The sequence below is a fragment of the Aspergillus aculeatinus genome, assembly GCF_003184765.1.
Source record: "Aspergillus aculeatinus CBS 121060 unplaced genomic scaffold BO66scaffold_21, whole genome shotgun sequence".
Taxonomy (NCBI): domain Eukaryota; kingdom Fungi; phylum Ascomycota; class Eurotiomycetes; order Eurotiales; family Aspergillaceae; genus Aspergillus; species Aspergillus aculeatinus.
Window position 1 is genome coordinate 196,942 of NW_020291490.1, and position 26,205 is coordinate 223,146.

Below are 26,205 nucleotides of genomic sequence, written 5' to 3' on the forward strand. Positions count from 1 at the left end.
CTAGGAGGAATGTGGCTTGAGTACACTACGCACTACGTACCTACTGTACTCCGTACTACTACTCACTCTCCCCCGCCCGAATCGGCACCGAACCATGGGTCCCGAGTCTAGCCCGTTGCATAAAGTGGAATGGAAGGTCAACAACAGCGATAAGGCTTTATGGTCGGTTATCAACTATGCACATGCTCTAAGATGTAGCTAATGGTACTGAAATAAAGGTCCAAGGTGCCACAGCTTCCTCCGTACAGAACACGAATCCCTAACTCCTCCTCCTCCTCCTCCTCCTCCTGTACTATCTGACCATGATGCTGCAATATGCACTTGAGTGCCCTCGCAAGTTGAATCCTTGGCGAAGCTGAAACTAATAGGGGCTGCAGCTAGGGTGACAAACAAACATCTGGTCTATCACTTTGCTTTTGCAGCGTCACTAATCCATTTCCCTCCACCGAGTTGTGCATCTATGCCCTCTCTTCCTTGATGCTGTCGCATCGCTTGTCCCTCCATGAAGGCTTGAAGGTTATCAAAAAAACTCAACTTGCACATCCCTTCCTCGTCATTTGTAATCCGATGGGTCTGTGTCACCGATAGATCGACGGTGCAGACGAGGGAAGCTTGTAAATCACTGCCTGGATGGCCCATGATCATCCGACCGGGGGTGCTCACCCAAGACTTACATAACCATGGGAATTGTGAAATCCGGGGAGCAGTGAAAGGAATGTGTTTCCCGTACGGCCCCCTTCCCCCCTCCCTCTCCCCCGTATTGCGCACGCACATGTCTGAGAAACACGCGGAAGGTTGTAGGCATGACTCGGGTGATTGCACCCTATACATGTCCCAACGGCTTCTTACAGGTCAATACCTTGAGATGGTTGCCCCTGATCAGATGTAAGTCGATCCCATCCTCCTCCATGTAGCAGGTACGGTACAGTACTCTATGAAGAGGTGTGGCACACGCATCGGCTGAGCTGAGTTGACTTCGGCTGAGCTGAGAAGAGAGAAAGGGTTCGTGGGTCTCAGCTGCACAGCGATCGACCCGTGCTTTATTCACAGGTTGACTGGCTGTACACTCAGCTCAGCCTAGCGGTACTGCCACCCCTCTCCCCCCCCCCCCGGATATGGTCCCGTCAATCCCTTCCAATAGCCGCCCAGATCTCAATGTTGCCATCGGTCGGCATTTCAATATCAGTGCGACAGGGAAAGGTGCAGCAGGGTCTGAGCTGAACCGCATGGCGTTACTGTATGTCTGTATGATATCGATCACAATATCCCGGCACGGTCAAGAAATGCGGGGTAACAGATTACGGGAAATTCCTGCCCCAAAATAGCAAATGATTCGGAATGCGATCGATGGCTCCTCGGAGGTGTCTACCGGTCAGGAAGGTCAGCAAATGCAAACTAGTGATATGGCGATAGTTCGCACCTGTCCCTCTGGCACCGGTCATTGGTGCGCGATATCAGTGGCAGGATGATGACCGAACAACGAATGAGATCCCTGATCAATGGGTGCTGCACTGCAGGCTAAAACTCCCTTCCTGGGCTGTACAGGTTCAGCCACGGTATGAAAAGGCTATTATTGATCATTGCTTTGGGGGGGGGGGGGCTATCGGGTGCTACCTTCGCGTGCTGGCAAGAACGAATGATACCAATCTGCCTGCAGTCGCATCATACCATCACCGGTTGTTTCAAGCAACTTGCTTTTTCAACCTTCTGGTTGCTTCTCTTCGCTCCGTTTCCCTCGTCCCTGTGCAGCTGAAGCTACTTGAGTAGCTTGCAGGAGGTTTCCCTCAAACAAGTTTTCCGCCCTCCTTAAACCAGGGAAGAGTCGCAGCGACGCTTGTGATGTATACTTCTCCCGCCAGCGCGATAGCCGCTTATCGAGCTCTCTTTGAGGTCTGATAACGGACGGAGTCAGCCAGTGCACGGAAGAGTACCGTACAGTATGTCAAAACCTTCACAGCGACATGATGACGACGGGAAGTATAGAAGTCAATGCCATTATTATGCCGTCCGTCTCTGCGCTGCTATGCTGCTTTCCCAAAGCGGCGGGATGCGTCAAGAGTGAGCCTTAATCCTCTCTATGAGTGAGTCTGTGAGTCAACTTGGTTCAGTGTTGCGCCCAGGTCCAGTCCACATTCTGCCTAGTCCATGCAGATCAAGCCTCGGAGATTCCCCTTCTTCCAGTTCCTCTTTCTCTTCGCAAGGTCCGCGAGTGTGTACTATACGTATGTGCTGCGTTAAAGTCTCTCGCTTTGCAACCTATGACCATTGACTTCTCCTTGGCATTGTCGCTCCGTGCAGTTTGTCAGTTGCTGATGGGGGGAAGGAGCAAAGAGGAAAAAAAAATCTACTAGCAAACGGGGTGCACGGTCAACTCTGATTGGCACCAGAATTGCGCCTCGTCGAGCGAATGCTGATCATTGATGGCGGGATGATTTGAGCGGTTGACTACAACCAAGTGGAGAACCCGCCATTCGAGTCGTCAGATCCTCCAAACTGGAAAGGGCCAAATGTTCTCCACCTTTCGGTCTCCCACAACCGGGTCCGGCTTTTTTTCTTCTCGGTTTTCTGCCTTCAAAGAACTAAGTACAGCCCTGAACCTGTAGATACGTACTTAGCAGGTATCCATATTCCATCTACCAGTCATCCCAGGACTCTGGTCGCCAGGGTTTTTAGCGCCTTTTGGTATTGTTCAAAGGAATGATGCGTTTTTTCTGTGGACAAACCCAGACATGAAGATGTCATAATGGTCATGTGCGCCCTGTCCTGATTCAACGGTGATTGGCACGATGGGACCAACATCGGGGCGGGCTCCGGGGCTCCCATTCCAATCCGCTATACAAGTATTTTGTATGTCTGTTTCGGACATGTTTCCAACATTCCCGAGTCCTCTATCGGGAGAGGGAGAGAGTGTATGTGAGTGGGCGGGAATTTCCCATTGCCAAACCATCGTCCATTGTCCATCGCCAAGAGGTCGAAAACCCTCTCCTCTCCGCAAATGTAGTGAGACAGGCTTAAAGCAGGGATTGTTGTAAACAAGGCATAGAGGGCTGGGCCGGACCTCCTCGCATAACATCAAAACAAAAAAATAAAACACCCTTTCTGCCAATTGTGTGTGCGTGCGTGTGTTTGTGTACAACTTGTGTTTCTCCCACGGTACTCCTAGCATGCTACACAACACATGGAACAGGGCCGGATCTTCTCTTACCGATTCCATTCGACTAAGAAACATCGCTTCTATTCTGGTTTCACCAGGCTACTCTCACGAACTTGGTCATGACGTTGGACCGAAGACAAAAACAAATAACGAAACATCCCGATGACTCCCAGGGATACCGATGGGCGAATGATTGTTGCCCTGTGTCTGCCTTCGTAACGGTGTAGACGTGCCCGTGTACTGTAGTTATCCATAGGACCAAATGGTAAGGGCGAGCAAATCACGAAGCGCACTCCTCCGGAAGGATACCGGCTCTAAACAAACGCCTTGGAGAGGCTTGAAGGCAAGGCATCAAAAGAGAATCCTCCAATGCGCCTGTTAGTCTCCCGAGGACGTGAAATTGGGGAAGAGATTCCAGATCGGCGGTGCCGTGCCCACTTCATCGTCATTATCATCGTGATGACTGGGCGACCGGCATTTGCGATATGGATACCGTACAGTCAGCCTCGATCCCCTTCCATGGCCGAGTACGCGTGGGATGAGTGAGGCAGGAAGAGAAGCCTTAGGAGAGAGAGACGGAGCGGTCACGGACCATCCAAGCAGTGCTCCCTCCCCCTCCATGGACGTCATTGAATATCTAAGATTCGACACTAGAACACCCCTCGTTGCGATCGAGCATATGGAGGATCGCCGAGAACGTGGGCCATGGAATGAGGGCAACTGACAATGCCAATAATGACGATGACACAACCATTGGATGGTGGGGGGAGGGGGACGGGCGTAGGAATTATGGACCAAATGATGTTATTATTGACACTGAGACCGAGAAAGTGGAAACACTGGAGCCAGAAGTAAGAAAAAAAAAAGAAGAAGAATGTGGTGTGATGTTTGGGGATAGCGTCAACAAGAAAGCGGTGTGACAGCGGGAAATGCGACTTGCGATCCATAACAACCGAGTCATTGTGCAATGAAAAGAGTTGCCGATGGGCTGCTGTTTTAAGGTTTGGTCATCGAGATAACCACACAGCAAAGCAAGCACATCATCGGATTGTCGAACAGGCCGTTGTGTGCACGGCGCACCTGTTGATCCTCCGTGCAATGGATGGAAAGTTACGGTTGTTGATGATTGACAGAGAATGTATTAGATTAGATTGTGAAATTCGGAAACCAAAGGGGGCATGACGGGTGACCCGATCATTTTTACGAAGTCCGTCCGAGGTGGGCTGCAGTCACTTGATGCTTCGAGATGAGAAACCCTCATGATGAGCCTAGGGTTCCACTTGAGCCTCCGAAGAATGTCAACCCGTCAGTGCGAGATAACAGAGTGGGATTTCGTGATTCTCCTGCTGACACACCCACCCACCCACCCATACAGAGGGCGGAAATGGAGGAGGGAGGGTGGAAATAAACATAACTTTAAGAGAGAATCTCGTACAACCATTAAGTTACCTTATGCTCCTCGGAATAAGCGAAGCCTCCTTCCGAGTTTCAGCTAAAGAACCGATGCATGAATGCATGAGGCGAGATGCAGTAATTAGCCCATATATGCGGCCGGCAAGAGATTTCCACACAATTGTTGCGAGGTGTTCAAATCAATCTTCCCACCCATACAGATGATCGAGAAGCCAATCCCAAGTAATCATAACCTCGATGCCGCTAACGTAGGTAGTGTGTATGGTCATTTCTGGTACATACCTACCTACGTACCTGAGGTAAGATCCTAGTTCCACTGTCAGTCACTAGAGCGCCTCAACTTCTCAAGCGTCCGTTCAATTAACTGCATTGGGAAAGCCATGATGTTATTTTGGCCCTCTCCCAGACTGCCAATCTCCATCCATATGCCGGGTCTTCTTACGAGTAACTACTTCCTTAGTGTCAGACTGCCTGTGATCATGGATCCTCTTGCAAGTGACCTAGCAGGGATTGATACTCTAGCGCTGGGTCGAGTAAAGCGTCATGCACGGTGGCTGGAGGGCAAAGGCTGATTCGCCCGCGAGCGTTATGCTCGGAAGTCCGCCAGGGCGCTATCAGCTGCACAGTTGGGGGCTCGCTACCAATCACGGGATGTTTGGACACCGACGGTCCAGTTGCTCGTCCCGCTGGTGCGCCAGTTGCATTTTCATTTCCATAATTATACTCAACTTAGAACTGGTATGGTTTTACATACCCCCGAACCTGCAGCATACTGGAGCCAACCCCCCCTTCTTCCTCTCCGCTCTCATTTTTGAATGGAAGAAGCGAAGTACTATATGTGGAAGGAGAAAAAAAAAAGGAATCGAACCATCTACACTGACTTACATTAGTCGCTTCACAAGAGACGGAGTAAAAGGATCAACATGGTGTGTGCGTCGGCGCTTCCATTGCCCTTCTTCATCGTTATTCGCTGCGAATCACGATCGTTACGCTTGCATATTAAGAGTCTTCTATGTACGGAGTACTGCACCAGCCAAGTTCAAGGTCAAGTTCAAGGGTCGGGCGATCGGGAAACCCGCTTCTCATGGACACCGTCGGGAAGATGCTCCACTTTTTTTTTCTTCCTTAACCCAGAAAGCCAGCCCCAGTTGCAAAGAATGGATAGCGATATGGTTAAAGAAGATAGTTTCTGGTTCCTACGACGTACGCCATAGTCTGTCCCTGGAGTATGGAATTGTGTTTGTCGATGCTGAAACCAACAATGCCTCAGCCATGAAGTCACTGAAGGAGAAACTTTCCTCATCCGATGGTGCGCCCAGAGGCACCAGTGGAAATCTCTCGCCAATCTGTGATATCTCTTTCATCACGTTCGGATCAACTTTTGAATATTCGGCCGTCCCTCCCCCGCTAGATAGAGTTTCCGGAGAAGGCTACCAGCCATTCGAGGTATGGAAATTCGAGTCCAAACATGTGTTCACCACCTACAATCCAGTAGCCTTGATTTCTATGGGCTGGATAGCTATCATGAACCATTGTGTATGAATGATATGAACTCTGTTCTCCTGGTAGAGAGAGAAAGAGAGAGAGAGAGAGAGAGAGAGAGAGAGAGGAGGAAAATGAGAAAGGGCGAAAAGCCACTCGAAGTCTGTAACCTGTAACAATCATCAAGATAATGAATTGCCCTCCCAAGACCAAAGTCGCCACTGGGTCATCGTTGTCTTTCAAGATGCGTGCCAGAAGGGTGGTCCAAAAGTCGGTTGAGGGAGAGAGTAGCGTTTCAAAGAGAAAGAAACAACCGATTCTTTTTCTCCTAATGGAGTAGTTTATCCTTGAAAGAAGACAAGCAAAGCAGCTAAACAGAGTAACCTAGTGATAACGGGTTAGTACCGAGTAAGTTAGGTGTTACTAGTGATCCGGTATCCACTGGAGTCATACCGTACAGTACGTACTACATGCATGTACTACGTACCTCGACCACGCCCGATGCAGCGGCTCCCTGACCAAAGGGAAGGCAGAAGATGATAACAGCCAAAGAATATTATACGATAATAATTTATATTAGTACGTACGTAGGTATCTCTCTCTCTAGCCCGCCCATCTAAAGTTGCCTCTGCCTCTCCCTCTTCCATCTCTCATCCTCCCTTTTGGTTTTCTTCTCTCTTGTCCCCTCCCCCTATTTCATTGAGACGATTGATCTTTCTTTGGGATCAAAAACCAGACAAGAGATACTCACCCTCCTGGTTTCTGGTTATCTTCTCGTGATTGATCCTCGCTTATCCTTCTTGTCTCATCCTCCCCCACCCTCTTGTCCTCCCTTGCCCGTCTCCAAATCCCTTTTCTGGAGGGGAGAAAAAGATACACCTTAGTATCTATCTGTCACGATAAAATAATTTACCTTTTCATTCACGGCTTACCACCTTTTCTTCCCCCTAAAAACCCCTCCTCCTCAGCTGATTGCTCCGGTGCACATCCATACTCCACTTTGGCCGCCCCCCCCCCCCCTCTCTCCCACCCCCATCCGTCACATACCACCCACTAGGCTAAATCAGTAGGTCCGTGGTGCTTGCATATTAGCTCCCCCCGGTCCTCTTTTTTCCTATCGCTATCCCCATCCCATCATCCATCCATCTTCTCCTTTTTTGGTGATACCTTCTACCTCATCTTGTTCCTGTCCCCTCCTCAGCTTTGTCCCGGTGACAAGCTTCTCTCAACTGACTTCAAGGATACCCCGTTTATTATTGCGTGTCCTTTCCTTCTCCAAACTTTTCCTCGATCTTCTTCCATCTTACATTGTTGTGGTGGGCGGCTTGTTGTGTTCACGTTTGTTGATTGTTTACCGTTGTACCTCATATATATCCCATCAAGGTACTTTCCAATATCCTTGTTCTGTGTTCTTTCATTAGGTCTTGCCAACTTTCAAGAGTTGCTGCTGACTTGCAGCGCTTCACAGCTTTTTTTTCCCGAGTGCCTTGGCTAGCAAGATGTCGACTCTTGCTGTCCATACTACGAGTACTTGAGCGTTCCTTTTCAGAGTCCGCCTAGCCAGATATTTCCTGTCTTGTTGGGCAAAAGTATTTCCCGTTATGGAGAAGCTGAACAGTGAAGATGGCCAGCTTTTCATCAAGGTTGGTGTTCCCCCTCTCCCACATGGTTGCCACGCCCCGATTTGGTTTGTTGTGCTGTGCACCTCAATGCCATTGTGCTCTAACATGTGCTTCCGCCGTTAGAACCTCGCAAGTTTCGTACGAACGCATGAGAAGGCATTGGCGAACGCTCTGCAGCTGAAACGCCAACCTGCCAAAAATGTGCAAACCACACACACTCAAGCCGGCTCGGCCGCGAGCTCGGCTTCATCCACCCTGGCAGCTGCGCTTTCGTTCGGTGCTTTAAAGTTCGCCTCGCAGAGCGTCAAGCCTGCTAAACTCACCCTCACCCCTCATCATCTCTTCTATCTCCTCTCCTGCTTCGAAGAACTTTCCATTGCTGTGGGACCCTTGAATGTTAGACTGGAAAACATCCATACAGACATCTCGCAGTCTTACGTCTCATTCTTGAATAAGCCCCAGCGATCCCGGGGGGATCGAGATTCGATCCACTCCGTATCCAGTGTCCGTAGTGTTATGTCTGGTATGAGCTCGCTTTGGTCCTCATTTGGCCTGGTATCCAAAGACCCCGTCTCCAGGTCAGAAAAGGCCAAGGCGGCTCTAGAGGCGGATACAAAGTACCTATACTCTGCCTTTACCAAGATTCCTTGCCTACGGCTAGCCCCTGATCGTCGTGCCCGTTTGATTCGCGGGTATGAAGAGTTCCCATTTGACACTGCAGTGCCCCTCCACTCCTTCAAAAACTTGAGCGCTTTAGAGATTATCGATATAGACTTCCGATCCTTTTTCGGCTGGGACAGACTGTCAGAGCAACTGCGGACATTGACGATCAAGCGGGCAAACATCGATGATCCTGCCGAGTTACTCACTGGGATCGTACTGGATGACATCGACAAACGACGCCGCCGATCAACCAGAAACCATAACAATGGGCCGATGATGGGCTGGAGCCAATCTGTGCACCCTCGACCTGTCAACAACAAATCTCACAGACCGGGGTCCCTTTCGGCGCCAGGATCACCGGTCGCCGATACGGCTTTCGGAACGAGTACAAGTCCTCAAGCAGCCTCGATGGTTCGGATGGCGTCGGAAGGTTCGAAAAGCCGCCATCGAACTGGAAGTATCTCTCCTTCGCGCCCAACGAGCTCCAAACACTCGTCCTACCGCCATAATCGGGGGACTGCCTCACGCATTCGACGCACCGGCTCCGGCAGCTCAAACTCCAGCGACACCTCGGGACACCGCAACGGAAGCTCCTCCAATCTACTGGCTGGGGTACTCCCCACTTCTAAATGGAGGTTCCTGCGTCATCTTGGGCTTCCCGATAATTCCTTGACTAGCATCTCTGCTGCCGGCCTTGCGCCTGTAGCTAACACACTTCATTCGCTCGACATTTCGGCCAACCTGTTTACTGAAGTCCCCGATAGTTTATCGACCCTTGTTGCTTTACGCGCTTTGAACCTTTCGCATTGCATGATAGAATCTCTCCACTCGCTGTCCCGCAATCCTCTTCCTGCCATCACCGCTCTCAACCTTCGTGCCAATCGTCTTCGCTCTCTCGCGGGCATTGAGAGATTGCTCTCCTTGGAGCGGTTGGATCTTCGCGATAACAACCTCTCCGATCCGACAGAGATCGCCAGGCTCACAAATCTCCCTGAGATACGGGAGATCTGGGTATCGGGTAATCCGTTTGTCAAGACGCATCCTAATTACCGCGTGATCATCTTCAATCTTTTCCGCCGTACTCCCGGGTACTCGGAAGACATCATCATTGATGGTTCCGGGCCCGGATACACGGAACGGAAACAGCTGGTGGAGCGAGCTGCGGAACCCGAGGCTGCACCTGTCATACGATCGGCTGCGGCTGATCTCTCAGCCGTGGTCAGCAAACCATCATCCAACACCATCAACCAGACAGCCCCGTTGCTTCACGAACAGGGGCGACCCACTGGTCGTGTGTTCCAGGGTGAAGTTGAGGTGGGGTCGACGCGTCGCAAAAAGGGAACTCGGCGGAGGATCATCGATCGACCGCAGGAGACACCCTCCACTGATGGTAATGATACTCCAGGTGCAGTGGTGCCTTCTACTCTTCCTGTCCACCATGTCCAATCACTTGAAGACCCGTTTATCTCGCCGTCTTTCGACCGTCAATGGAAATCTGATGGTGGACCCCAGGCCAGACCTCCCAACCCTGAGAGCTCCAGCAATGTCGACCATGAACAAACACAACCCATTGGTCAAACCGAAGAGCGTCCTACACCTCAGCGAGCACTACAGAGCATAGGCTGGAGTATGGATGAGGATTTTTACCGACGGGAACTGGATGCTCTCCGGCAGGAACTGGGCAACACGTGGCTTGCGCAACTCGGTGACCGGGGCTGGAAACACAGTCCAACTGATGTTACTGTGCCCCGCACAGGGACTGATTTTACCGAAGCGACCAGAATGCCGGCCGATTCCCTGACCAGGGTGAGCCCACCGGTCATACTAAGTGGAGGACATGCTCTGAGTTGAAATGAGTTGTGGTCTGCGCTTTAGGTTTGAGGTGCCTCACGACTAGCGACTTGGATGACCTAGGTCATAAACACAAAGGCCCAGTTGGAGACGACAGAACTGGAATCGACACAAAAAAAGCAGAAAACTCAAGAGCAAGGGAGATGAAAGAAAGAACGAGACGGGGAAGACGAGGGCGGGGCGCAGAACATCGATGACCTGACCGACGATACCAACCTCACTTGACTGAGACACGACATTCATCTCCGCGATACGGAAAAGTTACCTTGGCTTCGACAAAAGCGATTCTTCCATGACACTTAATTCGGGTTCTTGAATATACTCGACATGTTGAATGCCGAATTTTCCCATATGTGCGACTGGCAACTGCTTGCTGAACTGCATAATCCATGGCGTTTTGAGATTATTTCCAGCTTATAGGTCCACGGCGTGCCACGTCTTACCTGGTTCTTTACATCACTACCCATTTCGCCTCGCTCCTGCTCCTCTACCTTCCCCACAACTATACATTCTATGACGTGCATGAGACCTTTTTTTTTCGGCTGGTCCATTTCGATTGGAGGCGTGATGAAAGAACATTGCTTCCTACTTTAGACCGCTTTGTATTGTATTTGGTACTGGAGTCCAGGTGCGGCGTTACTAGCATTGTTTTGTTTCTGACCCGTCCAATGCTCTCTTGACGGCCGGTTTCTGTTTGGCTTGCGATTGCTTGGGTGCTCAAGCTGTATACTTTTATTCTCGTGCTTCAACTCGCAGTACTCATTTCTCCCTTTCTGATGAAGCGGTCTTTTTTTTTCTCGGATTTCTCACAAGACCCATGATGAATTCGGACCTAATGCATGAGACACGAAAATATTGTGACGAGTCAAAGAATATGCCAGCGATAGTGCCAATAGTTGAAATGCCATGCGATTTGGGTTGCTTTCGAACTCGGAATCTGTGCGTCATCGCCTCCATAGACATCCAATAATTGTCGTAGCCGCGGTCAATCCGAGAATGAATGGAACGAATGGAACGATTCTGGAAAGGGCGGAAATCCGCCCGGAAGCTTGTTGTAAACAATTACTGAGGAAGGGATGCATGACACCTGCTCTTCTGGAACCTCCTGTGCTGCTGTTGGGCAGACAGACAGACAGACAGACGGATGGTCGGGGGAGGGTGCTCGTGCGCCGACCGACGGCTCGACGATGACGGAGAGTAAGTTACTACCTACCCAGTAACTAGTTGACGCCTCCTACCGCATTGCCTCCATTACCTTTGATGCCAAGTGTGGGGGAAGTATACTCACTTCAGGCCGTCAACCTCCTTGCAGAATCTGTCGCGTGAGGTTGTCCGGGGGAGGAGGATTCATGTTTTGGGAGAGTGCCAATCACCCGTGTTGGGAATTGGTCTGGCCTGGTCGGGTTGGGATGGAATGAAAGGATCAACTCAAGAGGATGTTGCTGATGATGACTGAGAGGGAGAGAGAGGTATGCGCAATGGGGAGTGTGACATTAATCCGTGGTTATTTCGGAAGTGCAGCGATCGGAAATATGATGCGGTTGAGGAACTGCAGAACAATCAATGATTATTGTTGCAGATGGTAGGTGGTAGGTGGTAGGTAGTTGTGGTTGTTTAGGTTCTGTTATTGTTATTGTTGTTGTTGTTGTTGTTGTTGTTGTTGTTGTTGTTGTTGTTGTTGTTGTTGTCAAGATTGATTGTATACTCCGTTACATTCAAACTCGCCTCCTCCTCCTCCTCCTCCTCCTCCTCCTCTTTCTCGCCGCCTTGGGCTGCAGACCAATCAACGAGGCCGATCTGCACGGAAAACGAGGATTTTGCCATACCGATGGAAGTAACAGAGAAAGAATCCTTTTCCCTCTCTTTCTCCTGGCTCTCCCGCGCCGCTTTCCTCTCCACCTCTTCTTCTTTACTTCCTCACTCTCCACTGCCCACTCAATCACTGCCCGCTACGCTACCCACTGCCCACTGCCCACTGCCCACTGCCCACTGCCCACTTGCCCACCCACTCTCTCGCGCGCGCGCGTCTTGTGCTGCTGGAAAGTTGTTGCTTCGTTATCGCTCTAGTACTCCGTACTCCATCCACCTTTTGCTGCCTGGCTACTCCTTTCCTATACAGTTCGTTGGGTTCCATCTATATCTTCTTCGTCTGTATCCATTCGACTTCGTTTGGGCGAAGAACATCCAAAAATCGGTCATCATTTGTCTAGCTGGAGCACAGTTCCTAGAAAGATAGATCCCCTTGATTGCCGACCAACAATTGTTTTCTTCTTGCTTCTCTTCTTTTGAGTTACTGCGTGCGCGCACTCGACTTCCCCTCTTCTACCCTCCCCTCCATCATTTTCCTTCTTAATTATTTTTTTTCTCCTCTCACACTCCTCCCACCCTTCTCTCTCTCTCTCTCATCACCATCCAGTTAATATCAGAGAAAACAAAAGCTTTTCACCCTCCCTTTATTCGAATAGATTCTTCGCGATTGCCGTTAGCACCCGGTGTCTTTTAGAGCGCTAGATCTTTTGGGTGGAATCCTCAGTTTTCCTGCCTTTCTTACCCGCCGCCAAACTTGCTCTGGGTCTCTCTGGGTCTCTCTCTCTCTCTCTCTCTCTCTCTCTCTCTCTCTCTTTCTCTCCTCTTTCTTCCTCCCCCCCCCCCAAAAAAACCATCTCTCCCGCCGCCTGCTGCTATTTTTTGCAACGGCCCCGTCCAGAGCAGCCCTTTCGCTCTCGAGCCTTTGCTAGCCGCATCTCCTCGTTATCACCACTGCGCATCATCCTCCACCTTTTTCGACCACGGATTGCTTTCTTCTCTTGACGTCTTCTGGCATCTCCCCCGGCCAGACCTTCATCTGACTTTCCCCCTCTCCCCCTCAAGGCCATTTGGCCTCTTTTTGCTTCATCGCTCTCGTCTTAATAGATTCTGGCTGGTAAGCTCTCTATCTCGCCCCCTCCCCTTGACTCTTGATTCTTTCCTCTTCCCCCCTCCCCCCCCCCCCCTGGAGGCAAAGAAGACAATAGATTGGTGGACGGAAATCGGCGAAAAGGGTCGAGGAAAAATTCACCGGGCGCAATGATCTTTTCCCCCGCGCGTCTCGATCGCCTCTTTTCCCCAAAAATCTATCCACCACCACCAACCTCTATCTCATATCCGGGAACAATTTTCTGACTTCAAACCTCATCTGATATTCAGCTTAGTAGACGTCGTCTCATCCGTTGTCCTACTAGCGAGCGCACCGCAAAGCCTTCCGTCGCGTCTTTTCCTTTCCTTTCCTTCGCTTGACGCTTGTTCTTAATAATCTTTTTCCTTTCCCACCTTCCCTTCCTCTGTTCTTCTCCTTCCACCCCCCGCTCCCCGTCGTGTCTCATCAAAATCGCCCAGTCATGGCCGATCAGGAAGTGGATTTGGATTCGATCATCGATAGATTGCTGGAGGTGAGGGGTAGCCGGCCAGGAAAGCAAGTTCAGCTTTTGGAATCCGAGATCCGTTATCTGTGCACTAAGGCGAGAGAGATTTTCATCTCCCAGCCTATCCTGCTGGAATTGGAAGCACCAATCAAGGTAACGCCACCTCTTTCTTCGAATCTTCCAATACCGAGCCATCCGGTTTAGATTGAGTGTTATTAACCGGGCGGTTCTCATCAGATCTGCGGTGATATTCACGGCCAATACTACGACCTCCTGCGTCTGTTCGAATACGGTGGCTTCCCCCCTGAGGCTAATTACCTTTTCCTCGGAGACTACGTCGATCGTGGCAAGCAATCCTTGGAGACCATCTGCTTGCTCCTGGCCTACAAGATCAAGTACCCCGAGAACTTCTTCGTCCTGCGTGGCAACCACGAGTGTGCCTCTATCAACCGTATCTATGGTTTCTACGATGAATGCAAGCGGAGGTACAACATCAAGCTATGGAAGACTTTCACTGATTGCTTCAACTGCTTGCCCATTGCCGCCATCATTGATGAGAAGATTTTCACCATGCACGGAGGTTTGAGTCCCGATTTGAACTCCATGGAGCAGATTCGGCGCGTCATGCGTCCTACTGATGTAAGTCTATTTTTGTTTCGGTCGCCGGTTCTGGGAGTTCGTTCGTTATCCAAAGACCAAGAACTACTTTGTCCGCCTTCCTGCTCTCTTTCCACCTGCATCTTGGGATTACTTGGAAGCGAAGGATATTCTCGGGCCCCTTGAAGCTTCGAGGCTTCACCTGCTGACAGAGATAGATTCCCGACTGCGGTCTCCTGTGTGACCTTCTGTGGTCTGACCCCGACAAAGACATCACCGGCTGGAGCGAGAACGACCGTGGCGTTTCGTTCACGTTCGGCCCGGATGTTGTATCGCGATTCCTTCAGAAGCACGACATGGACTTGATATGTCGTGCGCATCAAGTCGTTGAGGATGGATATGAGTTTTTCTCCAAGAGGCAACTCGTCACATTGTTCAGTGCGCCCAACTACTGCGGCGAATTCGACAATGCTGGTGCAATGATGAGCGTCGACGAAAGTCTACTATGCTCCTTCCAGGTTGGTTTTGACAAGGAACTTCGGGTGTTCTCCGGCTAGCGCTAACATTTTTGCCCCCAATAGATCCTGAAACCAGCAGAGAAGAAACAAAAGTACGTTTACGGGGGCATGAGCTCAGGCAGGCCCATCACTCCTCCGCGAAAGCAAAAGAAGAAGTAAGGAATCATACGAGCTTTTCCATGTGCAGCAGGTTCGGGCGAAGATAAACTTCGTCAACAACAAAACTCCCACCATGTCACACTATAGCGAGAGACCCAAACCCCCAACGACATCGATGGCCATGAAACTAGACGATCGGCAGCAGCAGCAGCACACCTGAGCCGCCCGAGAACCTCACACGACCACGCGGAACGTCACACAACACACAACACAATCATCCACTTCCGGAATTCCAGAATCCAGCGACTTGCAAATGAATGTTTACCGCTGAATGTGTTTTCATTTTTCTTACATGGAAGTTAGTTTCTGCTCCCAAGTAGGGGTTGGTGTTATTTCTCATTTCCTTCTCCTTTCTCCTTGTTCGTCTTCATTGACCTCTTTTTTTTCCTTTCTTCTCTATCCATCTTATCTCATGTTGTTCGAATCCATTTGACAGAGGAAGGCGAAGCGACGGGCTTGCATCTGGTGTTGTTCTCCATTTGCGTTTTTCTTCTTTCCTGAAAATCTTCCTGTGAGTGTAATGCCAACCAAATAAGCAATGACACGCCCGTGTCTTTTGACGTTCCGGACGAGACCATCCATACTGTCCTGTGCTGCCCTTGCCTTTACAACCACCCGGCACGTGACCATATTTTTTCCAACAAGCAACGCAGCGCATCATCGCCCACCACTGCTTGCTGCTCGACAAAACTCGCTTTCGAAGTTAGTACGGCCACATAACACCCTCACCCTACATATCGCCACCCTCCCCCCCCCCCAAATTGAGATCACACCCTCAATGTATGGTACTATGGTAATACATTCCTTTTCCCACGCGGCAAAAACAGCCGATCGATCTCTCTTCGTCCGTACCACGGCTCACTGGTGACAACGTCATTTCCATCTCAGTTACTCGACATCTGAAACCAGAAGATTTCATATCAATAGAAGACGATAGACCAGGTTCTGCATCCGGCGGCGTCCAGTGGATGTTTAGGGTCGCAAAGAAGATTTCACAGACGTTAAGAGAAATCCAATCCACCTACTGCTTCATCGTTCCGGACGGCAATCGTTTCGTTCGTGCGTTCGTGAACAAAATCCCTGCCTCTGTAAGAGTCAATGCGGGGAGTAGATCAGTAAGGTGTTCTTGGTTTTGAGGGTATGGTTGGTGGGTGGCACCGCTGTGTCATCCCTCCCCCCCTCTTGGAAAGTAGCTGTTTAGGGGGAATGCGGCTTGGACTTGGGGGTTTTTGATCATGGTGTAGACGAGAGGATTTTGAAGGGGGCCGGGGGGGGAGTAGAGTGTGAAACGATGTGTGGAGGTTCAGTTGGCCTGTACTCGATCCCTGCTATCTGAGATACGGATAAGGGGCATGCTTTGTTCTTTCTACTTCGTTGATTTTGATCTCAATCAGGATGTTGATGTGTGGGATGCGGCCGATGGTAATAATGAATGGGTTCACAACCGCTAACTAGACGGAACGGAGTACTACTACTACTATTACACTGCGCGGCATGTTGGCTCATCATTATCGCCTATCTTGGTCGGCCTAATCAGGTACTTGGGTGAAGTTTGAATTGCGAGGATGAAGTGTTTAACAGCGCGAGAGAAAGGGTTGAAGCTGATGTGGCGGCACAAGTAGAACACACGCAAATTTAGTACTAGGGCCAATGGGATTTGCTTGAGATGGGTGGATAGGGATGCGGAATCAGCAGCAGCAGAAGCCACAGCACACCAGCACGTGGACCCGTAGGGCAAATTAGCTGTGATGATTCGCTCCCAAAATAGCGGTTTAGGAACTGGCTGACAAACTGAGCGACAGAGGGAGACTGATGGGGGGTTCTGCGTTGAGTTTGAGGTGAGGTTTAGGCTAACTCATAACTAGCATGGATGACATTCGAGGCAATCTTCAAAGAAGAGGGGCGATGTTCGGGAACAAGCTCCGGACTATCACCCAGTCCTGGGCAATAGAAGAAAGTGGTTCTGGGGGGGTATGTTTGACAGGTTGTAGATATTGGTATAGATTGAAAGCGGTAGAGTAGACAAGAGGGTTTAAGGGGGAAGAAGGGTGGATGGTGTATATCGGTACAGTTGGCAGGTAGGCTTAGGCGATTCCGGGAAATCAAGGATGGGTATACCACCGTTTAGACGTATTGAGACAGCCATCTGATACCTTCGCCGTAACCTGTAGCACGCGAAATCCACATGGTTAGCATCCGCAACCAGAAAAGAAGAGGGAAATGGTTCAGCCAAACGCACCCTGTCTCATGACAACACTGCACATGAACACCTCGATGGGCCGGATTCCCTCGAGAGGGACCTTGCCCTTACCCGTGGTCTGGTACAGACCCAGCTGGTGACGGAGCTCATCCTCGCTGACGGCATCCGGGTGATCGATCTTGTTGCCCAGGATCAAGAAGGGGACCTTGGCCAGATCCTCCATCGCAAGCAGGGCGTCCAACTCGGCCTTGGACTCGGGGAACCGCTCGTGGTCCTTGGCGTCGACCAGGAAGACGATACCGCTGACTTCAGGGAAGTAATCCTTCCAGAGACGGCGAGCTGTGGGCGTATACCGTTACGTCAGTTTCTTGTGCCTTCTTGCCCTCCCCCGTTGAATATCTCCCTCTTGAATTGAATTTACTCACCCTGCTGGTGACCACCCAGGTCGAAGGTCGTGAAGCGGTTGTTACCGATGGCAAGCTCCTCCGACGCTAAGCTTCAAGGTTAGTTTGCAGTCCGCATTACCACGAGCTCACGAAGCTCAACCAATATGAGCCCGTGCGGGAAGCAGCGGGGTGGCGAAAAACGTACTGGGGTGAGCGGTAGGCTGGAGAATGGCAACGCGGTCATTCTATCGCAAGAGCCGAAAGGTTAGCCTGTCATTCTAGACTCTCTTGCAAGGTTGGCCCCATCGTCTCATCTTCGAGCAAGAAGAGAGGGGGGGCTTTGTTTTGTGGATGCCCAATTCCTCCCCAAGAATGGTAGACTGATCCAACACATCCACCACCCTCGTTGGTACACTATCCCACACACAGACAGTGGTAACTCCATCATCACGTACCTTCAGCATGTGCAAGAGGGTGGTCTTTCCGGCATTGTCGAGACCGAGGAAGAGCAGCTTGGCGTGCTTGTTGAGCAGGCCAAGGGAGGCCAGAAGGTCGTAGACTAGATGGAAGGGAACGGCGATTGTCAGCATGTCAAGCACGAAAAGAATATAAACACATGGCAAGCGACTGAAACGGTGAGCTGATGCCAAACTTCTCTCGTTCTTTCATGCCCACTCTCGTGTTCGCGCTCTCCCAGGGCAAAGTAAGCACGTTCGCATCGGGGAATGGAATAACACCCGACTCAGGAAGGGAGCTACCTACACCAGTTAATGATCCACATGGTGGGCAAATGCTTGAAATCAGTGAAATCGCTGGAACTTCCAGAAGGAAAAGGCAAAGTAAGCAGCAGCAAAAGCAGCAGCAGCGGTGGTGTGGTACGAGCTGGGATACGAGACGGACGGGAGATAAGAGGGAAGGGAAGGAGACAGATTGCGGTCAGTTGACGTTGGACGGTCGCTTGCCTTGACGCCTTAGCCGAGCGCTAAGTTAATGCCAACCAACTTCTTCCAACTCAACTCTACCGCCGGGAGATCTGCCGGTCCCGACCTTCAAGTCTGTCTGCTGTAACTGCATCTACACTAAATGCTACGACGTGTTTCGCTGGCCAACTCATCTTGGGTATATGATGTAAATGTTTGGCATCTGACTTCATAAAAAAGCCGGATCGCTCCCCGTTGCCTTGGGGCTTGAATACAATACTAGTAACCTGACAAAGAGAAAACAAGCAGGGGTATAATCTCAAAGGAATCCGCCGCCATGCAAATCCAGGCTGGAATCGAGCAAAACACCGACCGCAATAAAAGAGAAAACAAAAATCGATAATCGTGACAAGATCAAGGACAGAAAGGAACCGCAAAAGTAGAAGAGCCAGACACACACACGAAAAATGCGACCGCCCAGCACATATGCAGATAAGGGAACATTTCGAACCAATAGAATACCGTGGGACACGTTGACAGAGTAAATAAGGACAGCGAAGGCAAGCTTAAGTGCAAAAGCGAATGACGCTTGGTTCAATTCTGTACACCCCAGTCGATCCACACGGGAAATCGTAAGCTCGAGCGGGCGACTGAAAGGGGAAAATAATAATCAAAGTATGTACAAGAAGGACTCGGATCCCCTCATTCGAAGGCAAGATATCGGTCTAAACGGATAGGACGAGCTGGGCGCTTTCTCCGACGCCATAAGCTCTGCACCTCTCAGCAACTTCGAGGCCAAGCTCCTTCATCCGTTCAGCACCTTTGCCGGGGATCGGTCGCCGTTCCATCTGCTCCTTGGCAGCTTTGCGGCAATGGGTGCGCCAAAACTTCTCCTTCCGTTTCTGACGCTTCTTCTCCAGACCCTCAACAATATCGATGGGGCCTCTCATGTGCACTTCACGGGTGCGTGATAGATCGCGCTCTGGCGACTCCTGCACTGGAACAATGCCAGACCACCGGTGAGACTTGTCCAGGCTGGTGAAGAATGGGTTAGGGGTACGAGGGAGGGACTTGGTGCGGGACATGGAAGGACGCTGCACCAGCTCGCTGATGTTGAGTCCCTGTGCAGGCACCTCATCGACCGTCTCCAGATCCCGAGTTGAAGACCGCTGCTTCATGGGTGGGGGCGACCGTAGACGGCGGGGAGATGCACGACCATGACGACGCGGAGGTGGGGAGACCATGCGCTTGGGAGGAGGGGGAGAGACCATGCGCTTGGGAGACTGGCGGGGAGAAGCTTTGCGGCTGCTGTCCCGACCAGTCCGTCCCCGAGGTCCGTCTTCTGGAACAGACTCGGCAACATCCTCTTCGTCCATGTCTTCGTTGTCCTCGGGATCTGAGGTAGGGAAACTGGGGTCGATGTCCTGGGGGATGATGATTTGCTTTGACAGACGACGTTGCTCAATGCAAGACTTGTAAGCAGCCTCCAGAGGACGATCCTCGTCAAATGTACCGCAGACGAAGTCCGTACTATCGGGAAGGTTAGGGGTGCCGGGACGCAGCTTAGGGATCTTCATCGGCACAAGACCAGCGGTCTTTCCGGAGAAGGCGGGGGACCATTTCTGTGGCTGGTGGCTATCGTTGGCGGACTCGAGCGAGGTGTTCGAGTTGCGACGGCTGAAAGTGAACCGAGTGAAGTCCGGGGCCTGAGGACTGGTGGCAGCCGTCGTACTAGTCGGAGCCCACCACTCATAGTCTGAACCATTGTCACTTTCGTCATCCGAGTCGGCAAAGCCAGCCTCGTTGTCTGACTCATTTCCATCGTCGTCAGAAGAGAAGTCGTGGACCGTGGAGTCATCCTCGGAATCGTCTGCGTCCTCCTCTGCCTCCTCATCAAGGGCCTCTTCCTCGGCTTCCTCCCCGAGCTTGCGGATGGCGAATTCCTTTTTCATGCAGTCATTCAGCGTAATCTTCTGCTCATACTCCCCAGACTTGGTCACCCATTCGTCGTCCTCATCCATGGAGCTAGCAAACTCGTGGAAGCGGGTGGCCTCAGACTCCTCGAACTTGCCCAAGCCCTTGGTAGGAACACCTCGACGCTCGGGTGCAGGCTTCTCAGGTGCGGCTTCTTTGGCGGGAGGGGTCTCTTTCTTCGGGGAAGCCTTGCGTGCGAGAGGCGCAGGTGACCCGCGGGGGCGGCACCGGAAGGCATTCGGGCGTTGGGGAGACCGTTCCCTCTTCGTCTCAGGGTCCCGTGCCGGGCAGACAAACGTGAGGACGGTCTTGCGCTTAGGTTCCGTGGGTGTGGGGCTGGAGTCGTTAATCTTGACTGTCGAACGCTGTGCGATAGGAGTCTCAGGCTTTGGTTCTTCGGCCTTGCGACCGCAGGCGAAGCTGATGCACCTCTTGCGCCCCAGATTCGCCTCCACCGCATGCTCACCACCCTCCACAGCTTCCGCCTTTCGCTTGTCGCCCATTGAAGAGGGCTTGCTGGTCAGGTGGGAAGGCAGTGGCGGGCTCGGAGTGTTGGACAAGGACGGGCTGGTAAGGCCACCATCGCTGGTCAGCTCTGAGGTGGAGATGCCGCTGATGTTCGTGTAGGTGTAGGAGCGGTAGAAACTGTGTTCGTGCGAGGACGAAGCGTGGTCGGTGGGACTGAGAGGGGGGCTGTTCTTCAGGGCCCGGGTGAGGAGTGATTCTTTGCGATCCGACATGGCGGTGGGGGACTTGACGTAGACGACACCCTCGTCCATGTTGTTCATTGAAGTATTCAGAAAACGGTGATCAGGAGGTTCATCCATATCCTCCACCATGTCGGTATCTTGAGGGGCCGACTTGTTGGACTGGTGAGGTGAGAGTAGCATCTTCAGTAGGTTGTGTATTGAGGCAAATGGCCGTTCACCACCACGCAACTGTGCCATTCCTTGAAGAATTAGGATATTAATAAGGTAAGACAGGAGGTAGGTCGGAAATGGCGTGAGAGGGAGATTAAGGTGGCTCGGAGGTGTGGGAGGTTGGGTTGGTCGTATAGGTGAGGTGACTCGGCGGGATAGTGGCGGTAAGTGGTAGGTAGGTAGTTAAGACGGAGGGCGAGTCAATGGGATATTGAGTCTCCAGGAGAAGGATAATAAAGGATAATTGCTTCAATTCAAGATCAAGAAGGAAGATGCTCTCTCGCTATCGATCAATAGAAGTACTGATCGACCCAGAGGGCGGTGCTTTAGGTTGTCCTTAGCAGGACGAGGATTGTCATGATATAGAACACATGGTGCGGTAGGTGGAGCGTAAAGAGTAAAAGGTTAAAGGAGGACAAGAGCGTTCAGGTATGCGGCCAAGAGATGGACTTACGCCTTCTTCAGAGATTGGCAGCTCAGAGAGCGCCAGAAGAAGAAGACGCGTCGAAAGAGTTTCGCAGGTGCAATGTGTTGGCAGTGTTAGGTGGGATTGAGATGAGGGAAGAAGGAATGTAGAGATGATCGGAAAATAAAAGTGATTAAGGGAGGGGGGGGGGAAGGTGGAAAAGGCAAAAAATAAAAATTAAAATAAAATATGATTAAAATGAAATTAAAATGGAGAATAAGAAAAATTAAATCGGGAAAGAAAATTCTTTTCAGGGTTGGGGGGGGGAGAGAGAGCTGAGCCTGGTGGAGGAGAGAAGAGAGGGAAGAGGGAGGGTGTTGGTATTGTATGTAATTAAACAGTGTCAGTACAGTACTTGGTGTTGGTAAAATAGGGAAGCGGTTAATATGGGGGAGTAGTAGTAACAACTATTGTGGGTGAATGACGATTTGCAGGGTAAAAAGCCCTTTCAGTTGGGGAGGAGAGGTGTGTGCGGTGCGGGAGAGCGGCGCCAGGTTTGGTTCTTTTCCCTTTCCATCGGGGTGGGAACAACACCGAGTCTACTGCACTGCACCTGCACCAGCAGCAACTGAACCGGGTTTAGCTGTCTCTCGTCGCCACACTTTCTCCCACAGCAGGGCAAACCGATCGAGGGCAGGTAGACTACTACAGATGAAAAGCAGGCAAGCGGGCAAGCCAGGCCACACTCACGCACACACGCCCACACGCCCACACACACACAAAGACCAGCATCAACCAATCCGCAGGGGGATAATGTTCTGATCTTCTCTGGGGCTTCTTTTGCTTCGTTGCGCAGAGGGCCTAAGAGACGCTCGGTCCAACCAACCCCGCCAAGCCTGGCTCCACTCTGGTGCTTTGCAGCCCTTTTGCTTCCTCAACCCAATGCAATGCTTTGGTTCCTGCGGCTACGTGACGCTGATGGGTTCATGACCAATACATATCGATACCACGATGAAGCAGCAGTGCGCAGTCTTTGTTCCGCTGAACTAGGTAATCCCGGAGTACTGGGTGGCCAAAATAAAGATCAAAAAACACGACAAGAAAGAAAAACTTTGCACTGGAAAAAGATCCTTTTTGCAATTGAGAGCCCAAAGATCCGGTTAAAGATTCTAAGTTAACACGAAAAAAACCATTGAAAGAGCTCTTATTGTTAAGTTCGTCCTTTGACCTGCCTCTTGGGGGGGGCGTCACCAGTTCTTGTTACCACCCGGTTTCATCCTATGAGACAAGACTAGTATCAGAGACAGCAGCCGACCCCCCCCCCTCCTCCCCCCACGATCACTATGAGGCATTTTGAAGGTTGGCTCACGACCAAGCCAGGCTATACTTGATCTTACTGACCCGGTCAGCCAGAAATTCCCTTGCTGGGTATAGCTGACTTATTCGTCCGCGACTCGCTAGGATCTTTTTCTCAACCCTCGATCCTGTACGAACCTGGTGATAATACTTTGTAGAACGCACCACACAGAAAAAGGAATAAAAAGAGGGACACAATTCAGAGACAGGCAAGGGATTGATTGGTTCTTTCTAGAACATGTACGACGGAGAGATAATTTATCTGATCGGAATGTCGTACGAATCTCGAATGCAAAGAAACAACAACATTCCAGACAGGGAAGAAATGGAAGAACTGGTTCCCCAGCTGTGTACTGTAGTCTGTACATTAGTATGCGGCAAGGAGAGACGAGACGGAGGACGATGAAGTGAGAGGATGATCGATTTTCCCCCCACGAGGACACGCCGGAGCAGGGCAGGGCAGCAGCCAGCACCAGCAGCAGCAACTAGTCTAGCACCAACAGCAGTGGCAGCATCTGAGCGGCACGAGCTGCAACTGGCAGTTGCCGTCTGTCTGTCCTCGTAACCGCCTCCCTCATCGTGTGGGCGAAAAGTTGCCCTACCGACCGAGTGGATGGACGGACCGACCGAACTGGTCAGTAATCATGACGGGCCGTGTATTGAAACGGCAGGGTGTATTGTCAGGGTAATTACGCACAGGCGCTCCCAGCCGTGCACGGCAAGGCGAACCCGAACAGACGAGGGCGGACCCCAATTAGGTAAGAACCACCAACCCACCGTCGTGGACATCCGTCGTCGGGGTCGCGCCGAAGCCGTTTCAGCAATGCTTCGCTCTAAGCCTTTGGCGATGGGTTAGGGCCTCTAGCACCAGTCGAGTTTAGTTCATGTCCGATTGATTGTTGTTATTCGGGCGTAAGGTTTAGTTACTCATTATTCATGCATAAAGTAGGACTCCCTTTCTCCTTATCTCTCTACCTGAGATGCGCCCGTTGGGTGCTTTGTCGCACCGCGATGTGTTGAGTAGCTTGCTAGCTAGCTAACTAACTACTCCGCATGACAGAGTAATGGAATAAGTCCGTCTAGGAAGAGTCTAGCATGGTTGGTCTCTCGGCGAAGACGGTGTCGCTACGACATACGTAGTTAGGACGGACATCTAATGGGGGTCCTTTCCAGTCTTTCTCATCCTCTCCCTCCCTCCCTCCCTCCCTCCCAATGTAACTAAAGCAATGACTTCACGCGCCTCACTTATTGTTCCCCTTAACCTCGAATTCCTTTTTGCATATCAGCCCCCCTGAATCAAATACAATGCTGCAAGTCCTCGCACTTGGCCTCTATCAATTTCAATAATGAATGCTTGGTATTCTCTCGACTATTGCCTTTGCCGAGACACACTTGAGCAATAGAGCTGGTTCCAATTGCCAGCTCGTTCCTGATCCGGAAAAGCCACGATCTTGGCGGCTCTGACGTAAAGCCTTTCCCGGTTCCCATCGCTGGGAAGTTGAGCTACGCAACTGAGTGGAAGTGTGTGTGTGTGCCCCTGATTGACGAAGAGGCTAGTGCGCATTTGACCTTAGTGCTTGGAACCGGATAGGAAACGCCAGTCCTGTCGGTTAGATATTCAGTCGTACTGTCCAGTACTCAGAAAGAGAAGACCAGACAACGCCGATCAGACACCAAAACAACATCGTACCACGACTGTGGAAAGTGAAGTTTCAAACTTGCTCATCATTATCTCACAATCCCGTCCGGAAGGGAAAGACCAGAGTAAGAGTAGAACGTCTGGACCCGATCTATTCTTCCTACCTCTCCGGTCATCGGCCATCCAGACTCGTTAAGACTCACCTTCCTAACTATCTTCTGCACACCCTTCCCCCTGACCCCCTGTGATGACGACGTGGGGAAGAGAGACTTTCAAGCTTACTTCTTCTTTACCCCGGAGTATGATGGATGGTGACCCTCCTTTTCTGCAACGGCTACCACCTAACTCCGTCACCAACCATGGGAAGAATTCCAGCCCTTCCCTCCTCTCCCTCCTCCCGAGACTCACGGACATGACGGTTCATGACGCTATCGAGTTCATGACAATGACCGTAAAGAGAATTCGAGGCCTACAGCCCAGAGTCCAGCAGTCTGGAAAGTGATGAGCCCCATGATTTGGGGATCTAGCCCCCCTCCCCTACAAACCAACCCCGACTATGGCTTGAGACTCATCGATAAAAAAAATCGCTTCGCATCAGATCTAGCAGCCGTACCGGCGGAGATCGCAAGGGACTAGATCGGGCGAAATGAATGATGGGGATGCAGGGTGGTCCGTAACCTTCCTCACACTGACTTTAAAGTTCGTAGTGATTTGAGTGATAACTAGACCCCCGAATTAGAAAAGAAGCAAGCCGAGAAGCAAAAAAAAAACGGGAAAGAGGTCACAGCTTATTCTGAATCAATAGAGCAGTCTGGGCGGAAACTATAGTTGATCATCTTGCTGGCTCTTGGCTGTCCTACATTTTGGAATTGTCTTTTGGGTGGTCTGTTTGGGTTCTATTGAAACTGAGCCACACACTTTAATCCACTAGTGTTTTGGATATTTCGATGGATAAGCATGCAGTGTGATCTTATATCGTCGGTACAGTAAGCTACGGGGAGGTTAGATAGATGCAGGTGCATAGTAGGTAGGCAGTTGTGCGTCCGTAGACCTGAGCAACTACGGACAAATGAACGTCGAGCTACTGTTGTAAGTCAGTTAGTTAGGTTGAGTCAAATATCTGAAACAAAGCCCTGAGGCTGACCACATGCGACAAATCGATCTACGATGTCTTTGATCTGTGAGTTTAGACTTTATTCGTACAGTACTGTAGCAGTACATCAATGGAACCGATGAAAACTGAAACAGAAAAAACAGAACGTGATAATCTTGATGGTGCAGATGAATGACGGCTTTGTCATTGTTTACTTCCCGGCGCCAGCCCTGTCCTACAGAGCTTATACTCATACTCCATCCCAGCCCGAAACCAGACAACAACCATGTACCGAATAACCACCAAGAACAAAGAAAAAAAGCCAAGAAGAGATTCACCTCCCCATATCCCAGCACCCATCGACAAATATAGATTTAGGCATTCATGACAAGAAATTCCCAAGACGATCATCAGCTCCAGGATTTCCCTGCCTGAAAAGAGAAGGGGGGGG

The 26,205-nt window shown here is 50.9% G+C and overlaps 7 protein-coding genes across 7 annotated transcripts; 3 read left to right on the top strand and 4 right to left on the bottom strand.

Annotated features, from left to right (window-relative positions):
• Nucleotides 1-2,479: 2,479 nt before the first annotated feature.
• BO66DRAFT_78324 (uncharacterized protein) lies at nucleotides 2,480-3,376 on the bottom strand. Its single transcript, XM_025653589.1, has one exon. It carries the CDS (start codon nucleotides 3,227-3,229, stop codon nucleotides 2,690-2,692), a length of 540 nt encoding a protein of 179 aa, XP_025504519.1. The 5' UTR covers nucleotides 3,230-3,376; the 3' UTR covers nucleotides 2,480-2,689.
• Nucleotides 3,377-3,752: 376 nt separating this feature from the next.
• On the bottom strand, nucleotides 3,753-4,251 carry BO66DRAFT_78318 (uncharacterized protein). The gene has a single exon (XM_025653588.1). The coding sequence runs from the start codon at nucleotides 4,099-4,101 to the stop codon at nucleotides 3,805-3,807; it is 297 nt and encodes a 98-aa protein (XP_025504520.1). The 5' UTR covers nucleotides 4,102-4,251; the 3' UTR covers nucleotides 3,753-3,804.
• A 3,283-nt stretch (nucleotides 4,252-7,534) lies between these two features.
• Nucleotides 7,535-10,335, top strand: BO66DRAFT_78348 (leucine-rich repeat domain-containing protein). The gene is made up of 2 exons (XM_025653590.1): nucleotides 7,535-7,692; nucleotides 7,795-10,335. Exons 1-2 carry the CDS (start codon nucleotides 7,651-7,653, stop codon nucleotides 10,183-10,185), a joined length of 2,433 nt encoding a protein of 810 aa, XP_025504521.1. The 5' UTR covers nucleotides 7,535-7,650; the 3' UTR covers nucleotides 10,186-10,335.
• A 1,605-nt stretch (nucleotides 10,336-11,940) lies between these two features.
• Nucleotides 11,941-12,644, top strand: BO66DRAFT_78463 (uncharacterized protein). The gene has a single exon (XM_025653592.1). It carries the CDS (start codon nucleotides 12,014-12,016, stop codon nucleotides 12,419-12,421), a length of 408 nt encoding a protein of 135 aa, XP_025504522.1. The 5' UTR covers nucleotides 11,941-12,013; the 3' UTR covers nucleotides 12,422-12,644.
• A 799-nt stretch (nucleotides 12,645-13,443) lies between these two features.
• glcA (type 1 serine/threonine-protein phosphatase catalytic subunit GLC7) lies at nucleotides 13,444-15,129 on the top strand. Its single transcript, XM_025653593.1, has 4 exons — nucleotides 13,444-13,739; nucleotides 13,824-14,225; nucleotides 14,402-14,701; nucleotides 14,765-15,129. The coding sequence occupies exons 1-4, from the start codon at nucleotides 13,563-13,565 to the stop codon at nucleotides 14,858-14,860; spliced, it is 975 nt and encodes a 324-aa protein (XP_025504523.1). The 5' UTR covers nucleotides 13,444-13,562; the 3' UTR covers nucleotides 14,861-15,129.
• Nucleotides 15,130-16,933: 1,804 nt separating this feature from the next.
• sar1 (Arf family GTPase SAR1) lies at nucleotides 16,934-18,342 on the bottom strand. The gene is made up of 6 exons (XM_025653591.1): nucleotides 18,209-18,342; nucleotides 17,902-18,005; nucleotides 17,652-17,691; nucleotides 17,486-17,551; nucleotides 17,100-17,399; nucleotides 16,934-17,025 (listed from the first exon to the last, which is right to left on the bottom strand). The coding sequence occupies exons 1-6, from the start codon at nucleotides 18,225-18,227 to the stop codon at nucleotides 16,985-16,987; spliced, it is 570 nt and encodes a 189-aa protein (XP_025504524.1). The 5' UTR covers nucleotides 18,228-18,342; the 3' UTR covers nucleotides 16,934-16,984.
• Nucleotides 18,343-19,091: 749 nt separating this feature from the next.
• On the bottom strand, nucleotides 19,092-21,287 carry BO66DRAFT_411038 (DUF2457 domain-containing protein; the record flags this gene model as incomplete). The annotated part of the gene is made up of 1 exon (XM_025649268.1): nucleotides 19,092-21,287. One exon carries the CDS (start codon nucleotides 21,285-21,287, stop codon nucleotides 19,092-19,094), a length of 2,196 nt encoding a protein of 731 aa, XP_025504525.1.
• Nucleotides 21,288-26,205: the final 4,918 nt, after the last annotated feature.